Genomic DNA, 26,424 nt, shown 5'->3' with positions numbered 1-26,424 from the left:
TTCAAAGATGGCGTTGGCTAAGCTAAACGCATCTGCTCAGACACATTACCCCTCTCAGTTATACTCGCACTAAACCACTTGTAAGAACTCCTCTCACGTTATACTCGCACCAAACAACTTGGAAGAACTCCTCTCACGACAATTCACACCTACCCACTGTCTCCTAAAATTGTTTATCGTTGCTTAATCTTTAATTCGACTCTCACTGACCCCCGGGTAAAATCCTCCTATCAATCCCAATTTTACCCAAGCATGAGAATGCTAAACACACCAGATGCTCGATGATGTACTCAAGTTATTACGTAATATGCTTATCATTTCCTGTTTGTACATTATTTGTACACTGTAAGACCTGTTTATACACTGTTTGTACACTGTAAGACCTGTTCAATTCGCTTGTCTATAGAATGTAATAAGGCGTTCAGTTAATAAGTTAATCGGTTATATTGTTCCTTATCTGTAATAAGTTGTTAAACTGTAAACCGGAGTGAAGGCAACCTGCTATACCTCGGTATATAAAAGACCCTAAATAAATAAATAAATACATTTTTCAGAGTAGTTAAATCACAAGCAGATTGTGATAAATTACAGGAGAACCTTGCAAGACTGGAAGATTGGGCATCCAAATGGCAGATGAAATTTAATGTGGACAAGTGCAAGGTGTTGCATATAGGGAAAAATAACCCTTGCTGTAGTTAGGTTCCATATTAGGAGCTACCACCCAGGAAAAAGATCTAGGCATCATAGTGGATAATACTTTAAAATTGTCGGCTGTTTGCTGCAGCAGTCAAAAAAGCAAACAGAATGTTAGGAATTATTAGGAAGGGAATGGTTAATAAATCGAAAAATGTCATAATGCCTCTATATCGCTCCATGGTGAGACCACACCTTGAATACTCTGTACAATTCTGGTCGCCGCATCTCAAAAAAGATATAGTTGCGATGGAGAAGGTACAGAGAAGGGCAACCAAAATGATAAAGGGGATGGAACAGCTCCCCTATGAGGAAAGGTTGAAGAGGTTAGGGCTGTTCAGCTTGGAGAAGAGACGGCTGAGGGGGGATATGATAGAGGTCTTTAAGATCATGAGAGGTCTTGAATGAGTAGATGTGAATTGGTTATTTACACTTTCGAATAATAGAAGGACTAGGGGGCATTCCATGAAGTTAGCAAGTAGCACATTTAAGACTAATCGGAGAAAATTCTTTTTCACTCAATGCATAATAAAGCTCTGGAATTTGTTGCCAGAGGATGTGGTTAGTGCAGTTAGTGTAGCTGGGTTCAAAAAAGGTTTGGATAAGTTCTTGAAGGAGAAGTCCATTAATGGCTATTAATCAAGTTTATTTAGGGAATAGCCACTGCTATTAATTGCATCAGTAGCGTGGGATCTTCATAGTGTTTGGGTAATTGCCAGGTTCTTGTGGCCTGGTTTGGCCTCTGTTGGAAACAGGATGCTGGGCTTGATGGACCCTTGGTCTGACCCAGCATGGCAAGTTCTTATGTTCTGCCACGATCCACAGCCCTTTTGGCAAGGCAGGAAGGCCTTGGCCTGAGCTGTGTCTAGCAGGCCTATGAAGTGATAGGCTGAGATGGGACTTTGAGTAGTTGAGAATGAACCCTAGTGACTCTATCACCCGGATGGTCAAGCACATGGTCCTGGTGGCCCATGCCCGAGATGTGCTCTTGACCAGCAATCGTCCAGATATGGGTAAACATGCGCCGCCACCTCAGGCAGGCATTTTGTGAGGACCAGTGGGGCTGACACGAGCCCAAATGGCAACACTCGGTACTGGAAATGCTGTCAGGGGAGCATAGCCAGTCCCCTTTTTGCAAACGGGGGATCAAGGTGCCTAGGGAAACCATCTTGAACTTTTCTTTTCTTAGAAACTTGTTCAAGGCCTTTAGGTCTAGGATGGGATGGAATCCTCCGGTCCTCTTTGGAATCAGGAAGCACCTGGAGTAGAATCCCCGCCCTCTTTAGCCTGGTGGTACGGGCTCGACCACTCTGGCTGTTATGAGGGAGGATAGCTTCGCTAGTAGTACCTCCTGATGCGTTACTGGCCCCCAAAACGGGCACAAAGGGCAATTTGGCGGGGCACCCAATAGGTTCCATTGGTACCCCTGAGAGACGATGGACAGAACCCACTGATCTGAGGTTATACTGGGCAATTGGTTTGCAAAGAACTGCAGTCTTCCCCTGACTGGGGATCCATCATCCTGGGTACGGGTAACTGGCATACACTCCCTAACCAGTCAAGCCCTGTCCCCAGAGTTGACTGAATTGCTGGCTGGTGTTTCTGGGCTCTTTGCTGCCTAGGTTGGCCTTGGGAGCCCTGATGGTATTGACAGGAGTGAGGGTGCAGAGGATAGTACTTCCTTTGGCAAAAGAAAGACTTCCTTGGCCCCAGTCTCGCCAGCCTCCTAGAAGAGGACGATGGGTCTAGAGTATTGGTGGAGAGTTGTTGGAGGGTTTCATAGTGGTCCCGAAGTTGGGCCACAGTGTCCCTCACCCTATCTCTGAAGAGATTCTCTCTAGTACATGGCACAACAGCAAGTCGTTCTTATACCTCTGGTTGGAGATCCGAGGCCTGCAGCCATGCCATTCTGCGGGCACAGATTCCTGGCACAGAGACTCTCGATACTATCTCAAAAACATCGTAGGTCATACAGACCTCATGTTTTCTGCACTCTAGGCCCTTATGCACCAGTGACATGAGGGTGTCCTTATGCTGTTGAGGCAGCTGCTCGGCCACCTCCTGCACCTGCTTCCAGATGACCTACAAGTACTGGCTCATGTAGAGCTGGTAGGCAGCAATGTAGACAATGAGCATAGGGTCTTGAAACACCTTCCTCCCAAGAGCATCCATTGCTCTATGGCCCTTCACCAGGGACACCGAGGAACAAGTCTGAGAGCGCTTGGCCCTCTTGAGGGCGGATTCGACCACCATTGACTGGTGGGGCAGCTGATGCTTATCAAATCCAGCAGCCATCTGGACAAGGGAGACCCCATCTGTCTTCTTATTAACGGGAGGCACTGTGAAGGGGAATTCTCATATCCTAAGCAGCAACTCCTTAAGGATCTTGTGTACCGGGACTGCCACAATCTCTTTAGGAGGCTCCACAAACTGGAGTATCTCAAGCATTTTGTTCCTCGCATCTTCTGTCAATAACTGAAACGGAATGGCTTCCACATCACCCTCAGAAAACCTGTAAAGGTTAAGTCCTTAGGTGGAGACTTCCTTTGTTTCTCTGGAGGAGAAGGTTCTGAAGGGAGACCCTCAGAGCCAAAGCATCATCCCGCCAGGGGTCATAGGTTTCCTCATCTTCACTGTAAGCCACAGGGGATGGGTCCTGAGATGCTCGACCTTTGTCCAGAGGTGCAGGCACCGATAGAACTGGATGGGGGAGGGGGGCTGGCAGGCCTCAGAGTCTCTGCCGGCTTCGGTGGAGCTTTCTCCTCAGAGGAACCAGCAACAACCACCGTATTTGGTAGAGAGGGGCTCCGGTGCCCTGCCAGGCACTGATGCTGTCCCAGGAATTGGCACCAGCTGGGTCAATAATGCACCGATTGAGCTTCTTCAGAAGTAGTACGAGTACAGGCAGTACCAGGCCAGGTGCAATAAGACCGAAGTCCTGCAGCACCCATTCCACTGCTAGCTGGACTCTGCGCTCCAGCTCCTCCTCAAACGTTACCAATGCCAACACTGACTGGGAGGAAGGATCCTCTTCAGACCCTCAAGGTGGATCAGTAACTGGCATCAGGATACCGTCGCAGATCCTTGGCACCGATGGAAAACTGGCACTCCTTGATGCGGGGTCACTTCAGGGACATTGTGGGAAAGGCTGGTGCATCTCCATGCATGGCACCATGCATCAATGCTTCTTCGGCTTCCCTCGATGCTTGACCCGGTCCTTCTGCAGTGCTGAGGCCGATGACGAGGAACCAGACAACCTTGGCCTGGAAAGATCGATGATGGTTGGTCTCTGGCACCCCTCTCCACTGGAGACATCGATGGAACAGATGGTCCTTCGATGCCGATGGCTCGGACTTCTTCAACCCGAACAGCTGCTCCATCTTGTCAAGTCAAAGCAGACATGCCTTCAGGGTCTTCTGGGTGCATAAGTGACAACCCCAGCTGTCATGCGATTCCCCCATGCAGAGGATACATATCTCATGTGGATCTGTGACTGACATAGTCCTCGGGCACTGGGGGCATCGCCGAAAACCAGACATGGCCATGATGGACGAAACAAAAGGGGCACAAACTGAAGGTGATGGCAGGGCAGTAACGGACACCGGGCACCAATGCACTGCTGCTATGGGGAATTGACCACGAAAGAAAAACTTACCAGAATCGCAGAAAACCCTGACTAGGTGATGCTACGGGAGGGCACTGAGAGGGACCCAGCAACAGAACAAGGAAGAAACACAAAAAATGTGAGAAAAACCAAAGTTTTCTACAAGGACAAAAACAGCCAAAATGAGCTCACTCACACTCAGGCCGATACAGTAAGGAGTGGTAGGAAGAGCTGCATTAATGCCAGGCGCACCCGCATTTGCCGCACGCACAGTCCGGCTCACCTACCGCTCGATACTGTATTTAAATAGCTTGCAAATGCAAGCCGTGTCCAAGAAGCGTCCGAGAAGGGTTAGGCCCACGCAATCCATTTTATTGTACAGAGCGCTATTCAGCGCCTATACAGTAACCTGGGTGCGCTGGTACCTGTCATTTCAAATGACATTTGAAATGACAGGTACCAGGAAGTGGATGGTTCTCCTACGCTCGGTTCTCTTACGCTCGGGATTGCCAGTCCTCTCTACCCTCCTCCCGAAGCAACGAAAGCGAAAAAGGAGCGAAAAAGGAGAAAAGCAACATGTGAAGTGTAACTTACTTTTGCAGCCCTCCTCCGGAGATGCACCGCGGCTCCCCTGCCTCCCGGGGGCTGCCGGCAGCGAAAGCGGCCCCTCCGGCGAAGATGGATGCCTGCACGGGCCCTCTGACACGATCGCTCCAGCTGCGGCCACTTCTCCTGCGTGCATTCAGCCTGTGTGTGCAATTTGGCACTCAAGGCGTGATGTCATGTGTAGAGCACACACAGGCTGAATGCACGCAGGAGAAGTGGCCGCAGCTGGAGCGATCGTGTCAGAGGGCCCGTGCAGGCATCCATCTTCGCCGGTGGGGCCGCTTTCGCTGCCGGCAGCCCCCGGGAGGCAGGGGAGCCGCGGTGCTTCTCCGGAGGAGGGCTGCAAGAGTAAGTTACACTTCACATGTCGCTTTTCTCCTTTTTTGCTCTCGTTGCTTCGGGAGGAGGGTAGAGAGGACTGGGCTGCCCCTTTTTTGCTCACCGGCCAGGGCTGGTGAGTGAGGGCTGGGGGAAAGTTTGCCGCCTACTCTTACCCCTGCCTCTAACGCAGGGGTAGGGGTAGGCGGTAAATTAGCAGGTTAAACGCGCGGCTAAACTGCAGGTAAAAAAGGCGATAGTCGGGGCGCGCGTTACTGAATGGGGGGGAATAGCTAATCCGATCATTTACATCTCATATACATGCCGCGGGCGGAAGGGGTTACTTGTTGATTTAAAGAAGCGATAAGAATGGGTTAAAGGGGATAGTGGATCGCGGATTGGGCTAACGCGGCCAAATTGTGAGTAAAAGGCGGGTTAGAAGCAGGGTAACCGCGGCCGCACTTTACTGTATTGACCTGACTGTGAGGCTTACAGCTCTGCAGAAAGAGACCGGAGAGGTACCCTGCGTGGACGCGTGGTATAGGGCATGCTAGACATGCTCAGTGTGCCTAGTTAAAGTTCTAGAATTTGACATACGTTTTCTGCATTGAGGCTCCATCTGATGTCACCCATTTGTGAGGACTACCATCCTGTTGTCCTGAGAGAATCATTCAAGTACAGTAAAAGAATCACAGGAGAAAAGAAAGTTCTGTTCCTTGCCCAAGAACATACCTGCGGCATTGGCAAAGTATATTTCGAACAATTGGTTTTCAAATCATGATCCCAAAGTGCAAGAACAGTTTATACTGGCTTCATAAAGAGAACCATAAGTACCTCCGATAGTCTTTAAGAAAAAGTTACAGAAAGAATGTAAAACTTACCAATGATGCCACTGTCTCTGCTCTCAAGAGTGGAGGTAGGGCTGGTAACAGCACCATAGTTGCAGTCCTTGGCTGTTGCATTTGTACTGACTGGGGGGAGGGTGGAACAGGGACTGCTGGCTGGTGGTGAGGCAGTGCTGCTGGTCAGGGTGGAACAGGGACTTATCCTCTGTGTTACTGCTGAAGTCTGAAACATGAAAACCAAGATCATATCACTCATGCTGCCTAGTGTCTATCTAAAGCTATCATTTACTTTAAAACATCAAATGTAAATTTGGGGGAATAAGGAGAGGGTTTAACACGTATTTTACAAAAGCACACTGATGATTTTTATAGCAATGTATGGTGCTGAAAATTAAAATAACGAGCACTAACTAGGAAACCAAGTTTCATTACAATTACTTGGTGAAATATTCTCCTCAAGTCTTGAGCCATAGTGCCTGGACTACTTGTACAGTTTACTTTATATAATTAGTAAATAGGAAGTATACAAAAGCATGCAAAGAATGCTCTTCTCTTCAAGTAAGGACACTTAAGGCCAATCAAGGTGAAGAGCAGATCAATGAATGCAGTCTATAGAACAAGGCAAAGTAAATAGAGTACAATCCTTACACAATCTCTCTGAAAGTCATGCCTTTAAATCAGTTTTAGAAAAATAGATTGTGGTGCAGTATTTTAGAGAAGGAGTTTCAAAAGAAGGCACCCTCATCGCAGGATGCCTCCTTCCACTTTTAAGACTTACAAAAGTAGACAGAACTTTCAAATAAGCTGAAATAACCAAGGGAGCTTTACCTAGAGCATGACAGCGTTCAGCACTTGCCTTCCTCCATAGTCACAGAAAGAGAGGAACTGGTGCTGACAAGCCAGCTGCATGATCTCACCTTTGTTTTAAAACTCATGGCAGTACATATGCACAGGAAATCCGAGTCAAGGCAGGATCTTTATACCATTTCCAGCCATTCATAAATCTCAGCTGGCTGGGTCCTACTTTGTATTTTTGGAAAGAGGGGAGGGGTAAGGGAAATAAACGTTTATTTCATTCATTGGAAAGCAAGAGGACACTTGCAGTCTTAGCAAGAGGAAGCACCATATTCTCAATTCCAATGAAAGTGTCTCTCAAATTTGAAAACTTTTCTGTCAGATTTAGTGTACTTCAACAAAAGAACAGATTTTAATGTCATAGGAAATTAGCCAACTATAAAGAAGCTTTGTATGTAAAATTATCATCAAATACTTTGTAAGGTATCAGATAAAGGAATCCTAACAGATGATCATGGATAAATATACAATCAAGACAATGAAATTATTCATTGTACTTTTGAAGTCATATTTGCATTCAGGCTTAACTGTACTTCCATTCAAGAAATTCAGGTTTGGGTGCCCTCTCTACTGGAGCCAACAGGTGTTTGGACACCTTGTGAAACCTATGTTTATTAAATACAATACAATAGTTTGGCTTAGATCTGACATTTTGATATTTATCCTAATGCTTGCTGGTACTATATGCCAACTTTTGTTGGTGTAATTAGGATTATATACCAGAATATACTGGGTCAGAAATTGGAAGAAGCATTTCAACCCAACTGATTCAGAAAGTCAACAAGGTTGAAATCAGTGGCGTAGCCAGAAATGATTTTTTGGGTAGGCACAAGGTTAACATGGGTGGGCTGTAGCATGCAGGTCTACTAGTTGTTTTTTTACTGATAAATAATGCCATATACTGCACCCTAGAATGGCTTTCTAAGTAATTTGCAACAGCCATTATGCATCATGTATGAAACTTTAAAATAATTTACTTCAATTATTTCTAGCACTTACCAGCATTAAAAATTCCTTATTAATCAGAATTTATTTTATATTTATTGCAGTTTATAAATGCACAAGAATAGAAAACAATCAGATCCAATCATGTAATAAAACAAAAATTAATGTATTCTTTCATGAACCATCTTTGCAGAAAACCAGAAATCTTCATAAATACAATAAAATATAATTAATCATCAGAACAGGTGCAGCACAGAGCTAGGGCAATTCACATTACAACTAACATGAAAAAAAAATTCAAATTCTGATGTCACCTCAGCAAAAAATAACCCTCCACTGCTATTTTGTGAAGTAACACAAACTCTTGCAAAGAACCTTGAAATACCATACAGTCACAGCACTGACTCAGGATTCAAACAACAGCAACCATATGAAAAAGCGGCAATGCAAATACTACACCAGGCCCTAGAACATTAATACATCACCTACGGGAATAACAGAACAAGCTGGACTACTACTACAGAGAAACTACACACTAGCAGAAATACTGCATTTCTGTCACACACAGGCAAAACTGAGACCGACCCTTACCTAATATAGAAATAAGAGACTATAAATCAGAAACAGAAACATGCAGATAAAACCAAAATAGAAAGCCTGAGAAACTAAAATTTCTGAACAGTGGAATACTTAAGAAAGAGCAAAATACAAAAATATAAGAAATACACATTCCCAAAGATGACATATTTAAATTGCTCGTAATAATAAGGCTAAAGTACAACAGATTATCAACAAAACAAATCACAGTGAATTACGATTTTTTTGTATCATTAAGTAGACCTCATACATAGGCGTAGATGTGAATGTTATTCAACATGTTTTACATCAGTAGTATAATCATGGGTCAGAAATGAATTTTATATGCTTAGTGAGTCCAAAGTGAAAAGAATTCAAAGTTGATGTAGCATGACATTTCTCATTGTATTCATTGTTGCAGAATTTCTTAATGCATCATAGGATTGACAACATTCAATTTCTTAAGATAATGTAGGAATGTGAGGAAATGCATTACTTCCATGTTGGTGAAAATGCCACGAAAATCATCTCACATACATTCGGGTCCTTGATGAAGGCAGACACCGAAACACGGTCAGTGTCAGGCTAGTACACCTCGAGCCTTGTAACATCTTTAATTCTCAGGCGTTTCTTCACATGCAAAAAAAGCTAAGTAGCTACATTATCTTAAGAAATTGAATGTTGTCAATACTATGATGAGTTAAGAAATTCTGTAACAATGAATACAATGGGAAATGTCATGCTACATCAACTTTGAATTCTTTTCACTTTGGACTCACTAAGCATATAAAATTCTTTTCTGACCCATGATTATACTACTGGTGTAAAACGTTATGCAGAATAGCATTCACATCTACGCCTAAGTATGAGGTCTACTTAATGATACAAACATAATTCACGGTGATTTGTGGTACTTTAGCCTTCTTATTATTACGATTTTATACATGGCTACTACCTGTCCATAAATTTTGAAAGAGCGGTTGTGTTGCTTATATTTAAATTGCTAACATCTCAAAATATTTTTTTTTTTTTACCTTTGTTATCTGATCTTTGTATTTTTCTAATCAGTTGGTCCTGGTCTCTTTTTCCCATTTTTTCCCTTGTTGCTCATTTCCTAATTCTTTTTCAGTGTCTTTCTTCTATTACTGACTTTCTTCCCTTCCACACACACACACACACATATACACTTTCTCTCACAGATTCCCCCTCACACACACACGCTCTCACTCTCATATGCTCTCCCCCCCCCCCACACACAAGCTCACATTCTCTGCAGACACACATACAAGCTCTCACTTTCTCACCCCTCCCCAGGCTTATTTTCTTATGCACATACAGAAGCACATCCAGACACCCATTCTCACCCACACACATAAACCCAGACTCCCATTCTCACCCACACATGCACATATTCAAGCTCCCATTCTCACCCATACATACACACATTTAAGGTCCCATTCTCACCCACACATACACACATTCAAGCACCTATTCTTACCCACATATTCAAGCTTCCATTCTCACCCACCCACACAAACCCAGACTCCCATTCTCACCCATATATACACACATTCAAGCTCCCATTCTCACCCATACACAAACCCAGACTCCCATTCTTACCCACAAAAACACATATTCAAGCTCCCATTCTCACCCACACACAAACCCAGGCTCCCATTCTCACCCACACATACACACATTCAAGCTCCCATTCACCCACATATTCAAGCTTCCATTCTCACCCACACACACACCCAGACTCCCATTCTCATCCACACAGCTTCCGCTTCCTCCCCCCAAAGCAGGAAGATCAGCTGGCCTCTCCTGCTGCCACTGGCCTCCTGATATCTTAGGGGTCGGGCTGTACAGCCTGCCGATCTTCCTGCTTGGGGGGGGAGGGGAGGAAGCGGAAGTTGTGCGCTGCGTTTCCGCTCCCCTCCCCAAACAGGAAGTTCGGTGGGCCATATGGCCCGAAGATAGCAGGAGGCCAGTGGCAACAGGAGAGGCCAGCTGATCTTCCTGCTTTGGGGGGAGGAAGCAGAAGCTGTGCTCGTTGCTTCCGCTCCCCCCCCCAAACAGGAAGATCGGTTGGCCATACAGCCGCAGCAGTGCTTCCCCAAGTGTGCAGTGATGGCGTGCGAGGCATGGGTTCTCTTGTTCGCTGTCGCGGGGATAGGATCCCGCGACAGCCTTGCAGTTCCGGTGCCAGTTGGGTGGGCCTGGGTCTAAATTGGGTGGGCAGCTGCCCACCCAGGCCCACCCGTGGCTACGCCACAGGTTGAAAAGCTCCTCATGCCTATTACTCTAATATCTAGCACTATTCATCCTAAAAAAATACTTTTCTAATTGATTTGGACTCTGACATATGCTAGATGATTTTTCTTCCTCCTGGTAGTATGCCAGGTCTCTGAAGAGCCGAACAGAGAGTCACTTATTCCTTTACTAGTTTCCTGATAAGTGTTGCAAGGGGTGAAAGGCATTCAGATGTACTGCAGATGGATGCAGGGCCTTACATCTAACAAACAAATTACTTCTACTTTAAAAGTTCTCTCATTTTTATGCGTGTATAGTACTAAGTCTCTGTAAATCAACAGTCTCCATCTGGGTGAGAGTTGTGTTGTGGGAAGGAAAAGACAAATACGGCTTTAGTAGTGATATCTAGTGACCATTCAAAGAACATTTCTAAAGATAGAGTAGCTACAGCTTGTCCTCTCATTCCTAATAGGCTGCTAGAGTATTTGGCCTAAATATTAGAGATGGTACAAGGAAAGGCATAGTAAAATGCTGGGAATTTTGCATGGTGATTTTTTGATGAGAGATAGACAACATAAGTCAATGAGTTTGAAAAGGAAAGAAACACGATATACAGTCGTCATAACAATTCATGTCAACACAAACCCAAAAGACCAAAGCTATCTGTATTCTTACTAAAATCTTTAGCTCACTTGTAAGAAATGCAGAAACATGACAGCAGATATTGCTGCAAGGCCTCTATCGTTTGATTATTTTCTCTTCCCACTACAATGCTACAGACATTATGTGATATTCAGCTTTTCCCTTGCTTCCTCATCCTTAAAGATTCTTCATGTTTATTCCAGACTTTCTTGAATTCTATAACCGTAACTATTTTCTGACCTCACTACAGAACCTTGCAATTACCCCAAAACATCCTTTTTCTCCATGCATTCTTTTCCATATAGCAGCAGCAGAAGTATGCATGTATTTGCAACTTTCTGAAAATGTGCTTGGCCTGCACAAAATCTACCATGCATACATGCTAATTTTATGTGCACCAACCCCACACCTCATTAAGGGGTAGGCTTATGCGTGCCAGGCCAATTTTCAAAAGCCCGGCCACGCGTGTAAGTCCTGGGGCTTCGGGAAAGGGGCGGGGTGGTTCGGGGCGGGGCAGTCCAGAGGCGGGACAGGACATGGCTAGAGGCGCTCGGCACAGCAGCCATTTGCCGCTGTGCCGGGGGATCGCGTGCGCATTCTTTTAAAATCTATCCCTAAGTCTACAAATGGCAAAAGAGACTGAGAGAAACTTTCATTAATACACACAAAAAAGACCAAATAAACCCAAAACCAAACAAGGATGGCAGAGTTGATGATTAACACAAACAGGAGCAACAAACAAAACAAAAATAATGAGAAAGAGAGAGATGAACACCAGTAATCATTATATACTATATAAGATGGTAGAACTAAGATTGCTGGTAACAGGATCAGACTGCACTTTTTGGATTTTATTTCTAAGAAAAGTACTTGACTGCACAGGATCAAAGAAAATAACATCACTTCCCTCAAGCACTGTTTACCAGACCCAGTCTGCAGCAAGTCTTGATGGAGCAAAAGAAACCTTTTCTGCCTTAGATGCATGGCTCTTGCCAGGCCAGAGAAAATTCAGATCTTCTCAGGAACAGAATATTTCTCTTCAGAAAGAAAGGTACTAGCACGCATTTCCTATAGGGTACTAAAATAAAGGAGACTACAAAAATTGCCTTCTCCAGACAAAGCTCATCACCAATTTCTAAATCTTATGTCAAATGTAATTGTGCTCCCTTGGGTTTCATAGAATGAGTTGTAATCTTATCCTCTGACTTAGATATAGGAACATAGTCAATTATTGAGATGGGAGGAATATTTTCTTTTGGAATAAGTAAAAACTCTTGAAGATATATTTTTAAATGTTCTAAATCAAGTTTAACAATGTCAGATTTCTTATTTTGGCAGAATTCTCCAAATTATCAGTCTTACATTGTAAAGTAACATTATCTTTAATTAAAGCAGTGTTACACTTTTGATTCCCTCCAGTCAGAGGGATAATAGATAATGCTGTGCTTTAGTTCCTATTTTTGTTTTCTGGGACAAAACTTTGATTAGGTTATAATAGGCATATTTGTTTTTCCCTTTGTAATTTACAATGAAGTTATTGTAGGTCTCTTATTCGTGTTATAGACTGCTGTATTTCTCTTTTCTAATATATATTTAATTTACAATTTGGAAAATTCAATTAAAAATAAAAATAAAGTAGTGCTATGCTTTTGAACTGAAGATATCTAGTCTTCCATTCCTCCAGTCTTCTCAGAAAATAATTCCATAATTTTCCCATGGTCAGAAAACCTCGATATCAAAGTTTCAGCTTTAACATTGACATCATACACCTGAACAATAAGGGCAGATCCTAATTTTAAAATTGTCTTACACATTACTTTCTGGGTAATATGCTCAAAAGCTCCCAAAATGATTCCTTAGCTTTTAGAAATCCCTCAGAGGTCATTCAGAAGCAAATTTAAAACTTTGGCACCCCCTGGCACTGGTGGGGAGGTCCTTTCCCCTCGCCCTAAAAAAAACATCCAGGAGATCCCTTTCCCTCCAGAAATCATTGGGGAGTGTACGGCAGGAGGAAGGAGTCCCCCTCCTCCCTAAAAATCAAAAGATGGCAGATCATCCCTTCTCCTCTCATCTTGGGGCCTGCCGACGATTTCCTCTTTATCCAGCCACACCACTGAACCAAGAACTTCATCTTAAACAACATGGGACCTGTGAGCATGTTCCCACGCAGCACCCAACCCCTCGCATGGGTTTCCCAGGTAGCAGGAAGCCCTTGCTGGAGCAGTGTCAGCAAAGCTCCAGATGCCTTTGCCTAGGATTAATTTGGGCCTGAAGCCATTGTTTTGGTCCTTGACAGTGCAGCTCAATAGGGGCCTTGAAACAGATCTGGAGTCCAGACCCCTCCAGCAATCCAGGCTGATGTTTACTGGGTGATTCACAAGCTGCAAAGGGGCACAAAAGAAAGAAAAATGAAAAAGCTACAAAAGCAGTTTAACAATAAGGTACCATCCTGCTTGGTGGTCTTTCTTGGAGGAAGGGGTTGTTTTTTTCATATAAGCATTATGAGGTAATTTTTTTCTCAAAAAGAAGCACAAATGCAAAACCAAGAATGCTTGGGAAAAGGAAGAACTCACCATCATTGTATCAAGCAGAACTAGACGATTGCTATAAATAGGGGATTTTAATCTATCCTGTTTTCAAGCCCAGGAGTTTCTCTCCTTTCTGAAAAATAATGGTTTGATACAACTTGTCCATAGTCCAATACATATGAGGTCGTACTCTGGGCCTACTATTCAAGTCTGAGCACATGAAATAGTCAGGGGGACTGAAGGTATTAGACTCCAGGGCTACTCCATGGATGGATTATTATATTTTAAATTTTTATTTGAAAATTTAGGTTTCGTATTTGGCTCCAGGTAATTATACCAGAACATATAAGAAAACAAGGAGAGAAAATTGATTTGGTTATTTCTCATGAGTTCTGCTTTTGCAGTTGTCTAACATGGCTGATGAACCTATCGATCAACAGGTGGACAACTGGCAAGGCAGAATTACCCATGTGTTAGAAGAAGTCTGCTTCCTGGAAGCAACTTTCAGCTACATCTTCCTTTTCTACAGCTTAGGATGACCTAAGAGTGCAAAAAAGATTGGTTAGTCTTTTAGAGAGGAGATGGATGAGATGTGAGACCCTGCAGATAAACAAGCATGGTGGGTATCAGCGAATCATTTTTCTGAGACATTGAAGGCCAAAAAAGGTTTTACTACAAGTATTATTATGGCTAAGGAGAACTAATCCAGAGAATTATTTGCTGTTGTGGAAAATTTACTGGGAAAATCTGTCCATGGATGATGTTTTGCATGATGTTTTGCACCTTTTTGTTAAGAAGATTGATCATCTCCAGTTACTTGTGGCGACTAGGATATTCTCATTACTGATTTGAATGTAGTTGATATTGAATGCAGAGAATGAAAGAATATACAACCATGTTACCATCAGCGGGACCCAATCATTTCCAATTTATTACGCATTTAGGTCACTGTCTGTGTTCAAACTCAGGACAATTTCGAGTCTGATGAGAGCAACCTAATGTGCATTGGATCCTTGCTCCCTTAATCTTATAAAGTCATTACCAGACTATTTTTCCATTTTTACAAACACTTTTAAATAAGCAAATAAATAAATAAATATTGAATGGCTTCTTAGAATCACGATATCCATCTTTAAGTCTTAAGCATTTTTATTATTCTATTACTAAAAAAAAAAAAAATTGCACTAGACTAGACCCTTCTAGTTGCGCTAGCTATAGATCTGACTCCAGGATTTCTTTTTTATCTAAGATTATTGAAATAGCTGTTACAAGTTAGATAACCATGTTTACAGAAGAAAATGGATTATTGGACTACAGTCAAGCTGACTTTCGATCAGGACACAGCATTGAGAAAGTGTTAGTGGCAGTAAATAATGATGTTCTTAGACATCTGGATAAGAGCACTGAAGTTTTATTTATTTATTTTGCTTAATTTGTCTAATGCATTCATAGAAACATAGAAACATAGAAACATAGAAATGACGGCAGAAGAAGACCAAAAGGCCCATCCAGTCTGCGCAGCAAGCTACGCAGTTTATCCATTTTTTTTTTTATCTTCCCCCCCACCCCTTTTATTCTCCCCCTCCCCCGTCACTATTGGCTTCCAGCACCCTCCGGCCCCAATTCCCTTCCACCCCTCCACTAATGCAGAGAGCAGTGCCGTATTTGCATCCCAATGAACATCCAGCTCAATCAGGGGTAGCAACTGCCGCAATAAACGGCCACACCCCTGCCCCATACTCTTACCCACCTCTGTTTTGCTTGTTTGTTTTTTTGTTTTTTTGTTTTTTGTTTTTTTGGAGATGGCAGCCCTCCAACCTTCCGCTCCGTGAAGGTGGAACACAAACCACTGGCATCCCGCTCCGTGAATGCCTCTGTGGCTACTGCCGCTCCGTGCAGTGTTTTACCACCTCCTCTATATTTATGCCCACTAGACTTGATGGATCCACAGTGTTTATCCCACGCCCCTTTGAAGTCTTTCACAGTTTTAGACTTCACCACTTCCTCCGGAAGGGCATTCCAGGCATCCACCACCCTTTCCGTGAAGAAATACTTCCTGACATTGGTTCTTAGTCTTCCTCCCCGGAGCCTCAGCTCGTGACCTCTGGTTCTGCTGATTTTTTTCCGTCTGAAAAGGTTTGTCGTTGTCTTTGGATCATTAAAGTTTTTCAAGTATCTGAAAGTCTGAATCATATCACCCCTGCTCCTCCTTTCCTCCAGGGTGTACATATTTAGATTCTTCAATCTCTCCTCGTACGTCATCCGATGAAGATCCTCCACCTTCTTGGTTGCCCTTCTCTGTACCGCTTCCATCTTGTCTTTGTCTCTTTGTAGATACGGTCTCCAGAACTGAACACAGTACTCCAGGTGAGGCCTCACCAAGGACCTGTACAAGGGAATAATCACTTCCCTTTTCTTACTCGATATTCCTCTCTCTATGCAGCCCAGCATTCTTCTGGCTTTTGCTATCGCCTTGTCACATTGTTTCGCAGACTTCATATCATTAGACACTATCACCCCAAGGTCCCTCTCCTGCTCCGTGCACATCAGCCTTTCCCCCCCCATCGAATACAGTTCATTCGGATTTCCACTCCCCATATGCATGACTTTGCACTTCTTGGCATTGAATCTCAGCTGCCATATCTTCGACCACTCTTCCAGTTTCCTTAAATCCCGTCTCATTCTCTCCACTCCTTCCGGCGTGTCCACTCTGTTGCAGATCTTAGTGTCATCTGCAAAAAGACAAACCTTACCTTCTATCCCGTCCGCAATGTCGCTCACAAAGATATTGAACAGGACCGGTCCCAAAACCGATCCTTGCGGTACACCACTTAAAACCGCTCTCTCTTCAGAGAAAGTTCCGTTTACCATCACACATTGTCTTCTGTCCGTCAACCAATTTGCAATCCAGGTCACCTCCTCGGCCCTCACTCCTAAGCTTCTCGTTTTATTCACCAGTCTCCTGTGCGGAACCGTATCAAAAGCTTTGCTGAAATCCAAGTAGATGATATCGAGCGCTCTTCCTTGATCCAATTCCTTGGTTACCCAGTCAAAAAAGTCAATCAGATTTGTCTGACAGGATCTTCCCCTGGTGAATCCATGTTGCCTCTGGTCCATTAATTCTCCTGACTGTAGATAGTTCACTATTCTCTCTTTCAGCAGTGACTCCATTACTTTTCTCACCACCGAAGTGAGGCTAACCGGTCTGTAGTTGCCAGCCTCCTCCCTGTTCCCACTCTTGTGAAGCGGGACCACCACCGCTCTTCTCCAATCTCTTGGTACCACTCCTGTTTCTAGGGATCTATTGAACAGGTCACACAGCGGACCCACCAGAACATCTCTGAGCTCCCTCAGTATCCTTGGATGAATCCCATCAGGCCCCATAGCTTTGTCCACTTTCAGATTCTTTAGCTCTTCCCATACATTTTCTACTGTAAAAGGATTTTCATCTATTCCACTTCCCTCCAGTTTCTTGTTGTGTAGAGATGGTCCTTCTCCAGGGTCTTCTTTAGTGAACACAGAGCTGAAGTATTCGTTTAATATTTCTGCCATTTCTTCATCTCTCTCCACACATTGATCATTACCACCTTTCAATTTTACTACACCACTTTGGACCTTTCTCTTTTCGCTGATGTATCTGAAAAATGTTTTGTCACCATTTTTTATCTCCTTGGCAATCTTCTCTTCTGCTTGACTTTTTGCCAACTTGATTAATTTCTTCGTCTCCCTCAGTTGAAACAAATATTCTTCTTTGTGCTCCTCCCTTTGGGATCTTTTGTATTTTTTGAATGCTGTTCTTTTAGCTTTAATTTTGTCAGCCACCTCCTTTGAGAACCAGATAGGTTTCAATTTTCTTTTGCTTTTCTTTACATTTCTAACATATAGAGCAGTTGCCTTGGTGATTGCTCCTTTTAGATTGGTCCACTGCTGATCCACATCTCTTTCATTCTCCCATCCTTTTAGTTCTTCCTCCAGGTACTTCCCCATTTCCTCAAAGTCTGTGTTTTTGAACTGTAAAACTCGGGTCTTTGTGGTTCTTTTCCCTATTCTTTTAGTGATATTAAACCATACCGTTTGATGATCACTGGTGCTGAGGTGGGTGCCCACCTGGACATCGGAGACATTATCTCCATTAGTGAGCACTAAGTCGAGTATAGCTCCTTCTCTCGTGGGTTCCAACACCATTTGTTTGAACAAAGTTACTTGCATGGCATCCACTATCGCTCTACTATTTTTAGTTTCTGCAGATGGGATTTTCCAGTCTACATCTGGCATATTAAAGTCACCCACGATCACCACTTCTCCCTTCTTACCTATCTTATGGATGTCTTCAACCAGATCTCTGTCCAGGTCTTCCTTTTGGTTTGGAGGCCTGTAAACCACTCCAATATAAATGGATGCTCCGTCATCTTTTTTTAGGTCGACCCATAGTGCTTCTTCCTTGCCCCAACTTCCTTGCAGCTCAGATGCTTGGATGTTGTTTCTGACATAAAGAGCCACACCTCCCCCTTTTCTATCCTCTCTGTCCTTCCTTAACAAGTTATAGCCTGGTATTGTTGTATCCCATTCATGAGATTCTGTGAACCATGTCTCTGTGATAGCAACAATGTCCAATTCTGCCTCTGTCATTAGGGCCTGTAGATCTGGGATTTTATTTCCCAAACTATGAGCATTTGTGGTCATAGCCTTCCAGGTACTCTCTTTAAGGTTATTGCTTTTCCTGGACTCCTTATGAGACTTTAGTTGAGATTTGTTATTCCCTTCACTCTTTCCTTTTGCAGTTGTGCCACTGTTGACAGAGTTATCCATCTCAATTAGATTTTTCTTTTGGTTATGGAACTTGATATTCTGCATGCATTGTGTTTTTTTTCTCTTTTCTGGTAACACTTCAATGTTTTTCTCAAGAACTTCATTAGTTTTTAATATAGAGAAGGCTTTTTGTTCTTTTTGCATTGGGTACATTGTGTGTCTCCTCATCACAGGTCTAATTCTACCAGAGCCCACTGTAATCCTGGATTTTAAAGAATTTCTTAATGACCTGTTTGAGTGGGGGGGTGTCTCTGTTGGCTGTCCATTCGTCAAGAATGGGTGACTGTGGGTCCTACCTGAGCCTAATGAATCTCCTTTTCTTGACTCTTGGTTTTTCTGTGATATTGGGGAATTAATTTCTGAGTAATGCAATGTGGGTGTAATACTTGTAATTGAAGCTAATTGAGCTTTAACCTCAGTCAGCTCCTTTTTCAAGGAAGAGAGTTGTGCACAAATTGGGCAAGCTCTAAGTTTCCAGATACTTTCCCTCAGAATACAGGCTCCACAGCAGTTACATTGGATAGTCCTCATTTTGGTAATATATGATTTGTATTTCCTTGACTTATCAATGTACTAATGTATCTTGCTGCTAATGTTAAGTTAGCATTCGATTTAATGGACCACTCAATTTATTTGAAGAGATGCAAAACATTTGGGGACAGATTTTAAAAGTTACGCGCGCAGCCTACATTTGTGCACGCTACCTGGCGCGCACAAATGTATGCTCGATTTTATAAAATGCGCGCGCAGCCGCGCGCATGTTATAAAATCAGGGGTCGGCACGCGCAAGGAGGTGCACATTAGTGCAACTTGGTCGCCGAGCCCTCGGGGAGACCAGCTGCCTTTCCCCGTTCTCTCCAAGGACGCCCCCCAGCCTGAAACCCCCCCTTACTTTTGTTGTGGAAGTTATGCGCGCCGGCTCAGTGCCGGCGCACGATCCCCTGACCCAGTGGCAGTACAGAGGCCTCTGCCCTCGCCCCGCCCATTTTTTCAAGCCCCAGGACTTACACGCGTCCCGGGGCTTTACGCGCACCGCCAGGCCTTTTGAAAATAGGCCGGCGTGTGTAGGGCTTTTAAAATCTGCCCCTTGGTATTTGCGGCTCACTTTTAGGGTGTACTACATCCTTTCTTACAGACAGGACTGTTTTCAGTGTCTAGCTGATGGGGTTAGGCCAGATTCTGCATTTTCTTTTGTGGGGTGTCATCCTATCACCGCTTCTTTTTAAACATTATATGGAACTGTTGGGTGAGATGATCCACACATACCATCCAATTGGTAGTACCTTGGATAAGACGTGCCCCTATAGTTCTGGATAATTTGATGGAGGATTTAAAGATTATCTATAATTAACTATTCCTGAGAAAGCTATGTCTTAATAGTCAGACTGAGCATTTACAGATTTAAAATTCTAAGTCTCCAGGGAGTCCATTTTCAGCCGGATAACTTTATCCAGCTATCTAGCAGGTATATTCATCGGAATGATTGTGCTGTTGAATATTCCCAGTTATCTTAAAGATAGCTGTGACCTGACCAGAATTAGCTGGATAAGTGATCCGGCTAACACTGAATATTGGTGTTAATCAAATAAATTATCTGGCTAACGTCACTCCTCCCCGGAACACCTCCCACTTATCTGGCTAGTATTTACTTGGATAAGTTTCTGAATATGCTGGTTTTGTCATTTAGGTGGATAATTTTTAAGTTATCCGTCTAAATGGCTTTTGATTATCGATCTCCAGGAATTTTCCCTTTCTTTACTGTTAATGAGTTGGTGGTCTTAGGCACCCTTTCAGTCATTGATTTGGATGTTAAACTGGATTGTTCATTTGCTTTGGAGTCATATGTCTCCCAAATCATTCAGAATGCATTTTTTAAACTGAGACGCATCTGTAAACTCTGACTTTTTCTAGAGACTAGATTTTTCAAATAGACTGAAAGCATGGCTATTTAACAGCATTTGAGACAGATCAAATTTTTAAAAAGGGAGAAAAATGAGCTGTTAGATATGGACAAATAATTTAAGGAAATACACTGTCAAATTATAAGATTGTTTTACATTCTTGTATTGTTTGTTTTTAATTATGGATGTTAATTATTGGGAACTGCCATGATAGTATTTCAGAACGATAGCACATAAATAAATACATAAATATTTATATTTTATTTCTTATTTGGACTATTGTAATGGGTTATTCTTGGGTCTTTTGGATAGACTCACTTGTTGGTTGCAAAAAATCGAAAATATGGCTACTAGAATTTCATTGAATCAACCTAGAAGGTCTAGTGCTACTCCATTATTGTATTCATTACACTGGCTGCTTATTAAGGCAAGAGACAAATTTTAAGTTTTAATGTTAACCTTTAAGGCTCTGGGGGACAGGAGCACTTTACTTAAAAAATAAGCTGAATTGGTATTTCCCCAGAAGGGAGTTAAAATCTAGTCACGGGGAAATATTATATGTTCCAACAGTTCTAGAAGTAAAGGCGGCATTTGTCAGAGCTCGGGCTTTTTCCGTTTCTGCCTCAATGCTTTGGAGTTCTTTGCCAGATGAAATTAGACTCATTTAAAAAACATGAAGACTGGTTATTTCCTGTGGCTTAATTTTTACAGGTATGATTATTTCAGATGATTGGGCCTTAGCTATGATGAATATGGTAAAGGCGGCTTTTGAAGAATGAAATGAGGTTTTATGGGCTATGGGGAAGATAAAATGGGGGATGGGGTAGAATGGAGGTAAAAGGAAGGCTGAAGTGGTGGGTATATGGAGTGGGATGTTTTGTTTGATGGAGCATGTGTGGGGTTTGGAGGTGTATGGTAGGTGAACAGATGTCTGCAATGAGGTGCTATTTTATGTGGTTTATGTGACTTTTGATTGCATTTTATGTTTTTTTTTATTTTAACTGTGAGCCGCTTTGGGCAGCTTGTTTCAAGCTGGGAAAGCAGTTTATAAATAAACGAAATAAATACACACAGAACTCCTTGTTCCATACTGCCATCTTTCACCAAATAACTTCAATTTTTAGAAAGCTTGTGTACTTAAACCAAGAATTTTTCTTTACCCCTCCCCCTCCCTTTCATTGCAATATTAATACATTGTGAATAAGTCTGACGAGAAAACTGGCACATACATTGTGTATTGAAGAGAGATCTATGAAGTGAAAGTGAGGATAAAGTCTCAAAGAATTCAACTAACGTTGTATTGACTGTGAGGAGAAATGCTAGAAAATATGGAGGATGTTAGGAGGATGATCAACTAATCAGAAAAATAGCATCCTCCTATGGCTTATTGTACCCAAAGGCACAAGGAGCAACAGTGGGATTTGAACTCTGGTCTCCTGGTTCATAGCCCACTTGCTCTAACCACTAGGCTACTCCTCCATTCCACTCCTCCACTCAAAATCCACAAGTTTGTTCATTTATTTTTTCTGAATCTTTAAAGTGTTTGCATAGTGAATGAAATAAGAACTTCAGTTGTGTGTGTCCATTTTATAATTTATGGATCTAATACATTCATATTTTCAAAGGAATTTGCCTAGATAAATAAGTAGTTACTACTAGTACTGTTGCTGTTACCAGAAGAATGCAGTGCTGTACAGCAACACACGAGAAATTTGCATATTTCTGCATCTAAAAATACAGACCAAACTATGCCTAAGCAGACACTTAGACTCAGGTAAATTCCCCAGGCTAAAAACTGCCCTGTCCTGTGCAGTCAGAAGTCAACCTCATTTATTTACTGCCACATATGATGAAGTGTAGGTCTGCAGGAATCGCATTTTAGGCCTAACATGACAGGGTGAAAGGTCCGGGTCAACTGGAAAGAGCAGGTGCACTTCTGGCCATGGGGAAAAAGGAACAGAAATGGCGTGCAGTTAGGCCAGGGGAGGTAAAGTACACAGAAACATAGAACATGATTAGGAGATAAAGACCATATGGCCCATCCACATCTGCTGCTCAGCTTTATAGTCCCTTCTCCCTCGGAGATCCCCTATGCTTGTCCCATGTGTACTTGAATTCAAATACTGTCCCAATTTCCACCACCGCATGCTTTCACTACCATCTCTGTACAGAAATATTTACTGAAATTGCTCATGAGTTGACTCCCTTTCACACCTTTTTCCATGACCCTTAATTCCAGATCTTCCTTTCCATCAAGGGAGGAACATCTCCTGTACATATAATCCTTGGAGGTATTGAAATATTTCTATCATATCTCCCTCTTTTCCTCCAGGGTACACATATGCTTTATGATGCAGACCCTGATTATTTTAGTAGCTGTCTTCTGGACCAACACTGTTCAGTTTATATCCTTTTAAATTTGCAGTCTCTAGAATCGAATGCAGTACTCCAAATGAGGTCTCATAAGGGACTTATACAAAGGCAGTTATCACTGTGATTTCATTTCGAAATTCCCATGCATACTTTGCGCCTGCTCTAGAGCAGATGCAAGACTCTGCCAACCCTGAATTTTCAAAGGGAAACTCTCAGGGGAATTTGAGAATTAGCTTGTAGGGATGTGGGTGCAAAGTACCTATGGACCTGCAAGATCCCCATAGGATTTGAAAATTGTCGACATGATGTCCAGAATAAAAAGCATAGACTATTACTAACATATTTATTGAGCAGGGGATGTTACTGCTACGATTTTGAAAAAAATATACATTTGTGTATGTGTGTATGTATGGAAACAACAAATATTAACCAAAGACTTTTTGGAAGATCATTGAAGAATCAACATCTCCACACTTGAGTTCTTCCAGAAAAGGCTTCAAGGAAGAAGCCTGGAATCAAAATGGGCAGCAGCAACAGAAAATGTCTATGCCACTGATGTGCTGGCAGTTAATAAGTTTCACTTAGTAAGTACCTGGTACTACAAACTCAGCATAAAAATGGAAAGAAAAGCAGTGCTGTTGCAGGAGACACAGAGACTTTGCTCGCCAGAAGAAGTTCTTCAGGAAATCAAATAGTGTAGTCGGGGAGGGTGAAGCAAGAGCAAAAGGAGGAACCATAGAGGTTGTAACTAACAGGGTCAATCATCAAATCGTGTTAGGGCCTTCATGCATGCTAAATGGGCTCTAACGTGAGTAAATCGTGTGATATTTATCGCGTTGCGCGTTGGAATGCAAATTTGAGAATGAATACGCAAAAGCTAGAAATTATGCAAATTAGGGATCCTACCGCATTTCACAGTGAAATAATGCTCAATAACAGTTTTTAATGTGGAAAATAACACCACCTTTTTTTTTTTTTTTTTGCGGTAGAGGGCAAAAAAAGATTTTATCACATCACAGTGGTCGTTATCACGAATCATGACTATTAAAGCGCGTGATAAAATGAGGCCTATTAGACACACTTACCAAGCCCTCCTGGGCCAATAAAAAACCTTTTCTTATCTGATCTTTCTAAAGTTTCAATCTTAGGGGGAAATTTACTTGTAGTGGGATATTGGCTGCTTCAGGCTGTTCAGCGGCAACAACAGCAACAAGAACAGGCAAGGGAAGTTCAAACCCCAAACCCCTCCTAGGGAAATGCCAGCACCAAAGCAAGAGCTACTGCGCCAGCCAATCGAGCATCCTGGCCCACGGCAGTGCTGGCCAAGGAGGAGGGCAAGGCTGCGATACAGAGAACGCATCTTTCATCCAATAACCACATTGCTGGGCATGCTGGAAGAACACGTGGCTAGCAGGTATCGCCTCAGCTCTCAGGCTACCATGGAATTAGAGAGGATCTGGATCCGGTCACGGAAAGGTCTCACGCTATACCAAGCCTCACCAAACATTTGTGCACCCTGGATTTCATGGCATCTAGCTCCTTCCAAACAACAGTCAGGGTCGTTGGAGGAATGTCCCAAATCTTTTTTTCCCTCTGTCTGCACCAGGTCATAGCAGCTGTATTTGTCCACATTAATCAGTACGTAGCATTGCCCTCGTGAAAGGCAGGGCTTGGTAGAATTGAAGAGAGGGTTTTATGCCATTGCCAACTTTCCAAATGTTCTGAGAGCTATGGACTGCACTCACGTAGCCATCATCCTACTCCATGGCAGGGAGGAGATCACCCGCAACAGAAAGCTCTTCCACTCCCTCAATGTGCAAGTGGTCTGTGATGCTCAAATGTGCATCCTCGATGAGGTCGCCGGGTACCAGGGAGTTGTACATGATTCCTTTATACTTAGGCAATCGGCCCTGTTTGAAATGTTTGAAGGCAGCCTTTATGGTGACGGATGGCTCCTAGGTAAGAGCGATGCTTCTTTCTATAGTTCCTCTCTGGCTATGTGTTTCTAGCAAACGGCAATGATACGGGAGGCCATTGGGGATATGACAGCATCGGTGACATGACGTGTGTACCGTTAGGATGACAAGGCAGGGCCCGGCTTTCTCCATGCCAGAGAGACCTGCTAATGTTGCATGCCCAAACAATACACTTGTCGCAAAGCTCTGGGTGTGACCAGGGACTACACACTTTCTACTGGTTGACTTTGGCCAAGTGGCTTATCAAATACTTCCATGTGCAGATGTTAAAGTGTCACTTGTAAAGCAAACTAATCACAAAAAACCTGCAAGCGGTGTCCTTAAAACAGGATATGTCAAACAAAATAGGATCAGCCAAAACACAGTATGTACAGGCAAAATATCAAACGAAAATATTTCTGTGGTATAATAAAGGTGTCAGCAAGCCGAGAGAATGTGTAAGGCCACCTTAAGCAGGGGGGTTACCCAGACATCTCAATCATCCACCCCTGGCCATAAGAAAGGGCTGTGTTAAACGTAATGAAAAAAAATCTATTTTTAAGCACTGTTTTCTATTGCAAGTAAAAACACCTATTGGCAAAGCTTAGAAAAATCTGCATGATATAAGAGAAACAAAACCATTTGGTGTCCACAGTGCAAGGACTCCCAGGTCAGGTATGCCCTATTAGTGATCTGTCAGCCAGGAAGACAGCCTCGGTTTATCTGGACTATCACACAGGTTAAAGAGAAGCTGGGGGTTGTGCATTTAGGCCCTATCTGAGTCACTGTGTCATGTCAGACAAATGTGTATCTCTGGAGGACATACTGTAGAACAGCCAGGGATATGCACAATCATACAACATGGGGGCTGTCTTTCTACTATGACATCTATGGCAGCTGTAATGAACATTTTCAGTGTTAGAAGAGTGCTAGAAATGGCTACAGAGAGCCAGATTGTTAGTGAATTGGACACATTGTATACAAACCCCACAAGATGCTTCCCATTCAGGAAGAGCATAAGCAAAGCACTAGAGTGTTCATATTGTGTCACAGTAAAAGGTGGCATGGACTTAGGTCTTGCCGATAGCCTTTTAAGGCTCATGTCAGTCCAGAGCCTAGCTTCTCTTGTCTGATAGCATGCTGTTTGTTGGCAGCGACATCACAACGTCAGGGAGGTGTGAATGATGCAGCCGTTCTCTGTTTCCTGCAGAAGATTCGGGATACAGTTGCAGGACCTGGCTTTTCACACACTAGTCACTATTCCCAACACACCAGTGGAGATAAGGTACAATGAGGCCTTATGTTCTACCCACTGTGTCATAGAAAGCACCTATGGAGTTCTTAAAAGCAGATTTCGCTGTTTTGACAAAACAGGGGGGGGGGGGCTTTTAATGTATGCCCCACCCACAGTCGCTGAGATAGTGCTGCTCTGCTGCATATTCTATAATCTTGCTGCATGGCATGGTCTCCCAGTAGATGTCATTCCTGATCTACCCAGGATCCTCAGTGTCCCACCACAGA

At 43.1% G+C, this 26,424-nt stretch overlaps 1 protein-coding gene across 3 annotated transcripts in view; it reads right to left on the bottom strand.

Moving 5' to 3' along the window:
- The window catches only part of TANC2 (tetratricopeptide repeat, ankyrin repeat and coiled-coil containing 2), a 1,188,344-nt gene that overhangs the window by 334,195 nt on the left and 827,725 nt on the right, over nucleotides 1-26,424 (bottom strand). For all 3 annotated transcript variants that reach the window (XM_029572386.1, XM_029572387.1, XM_029572388.1), the window contains one exon: nucleotides 6,103-6,289. In XM_029572386.1, the coding sequence (XP_029428246.1) occupies nucleotides 6,103-6,289 (187 nt within the window). The remainder of the gene's footprint in view (nucleotides 1-6,102; nucleotides 6,290-26,424) is intronic.

The sequence above is a fragment of the Rhinatrema bivittatum genome, chromosome 12 (genome assembly GCF_901001135.1).
Source record: "Rhinatrema bivittatum chromosome 12, aRhiBiv1.1, whole genome shotgun sequence".
NCBI lineage: Eukaryota > Metazoa > Chordata > Amphibia > Gymnophiona > Rhinatrematidae > Rhinatrema > Rhinatrema bivittatum.
The sequence above is the reverse complement of the archived record's forward strand: the minus strand, read 5'-3'. Positions and strand labels throughout refer to the sequence as shown.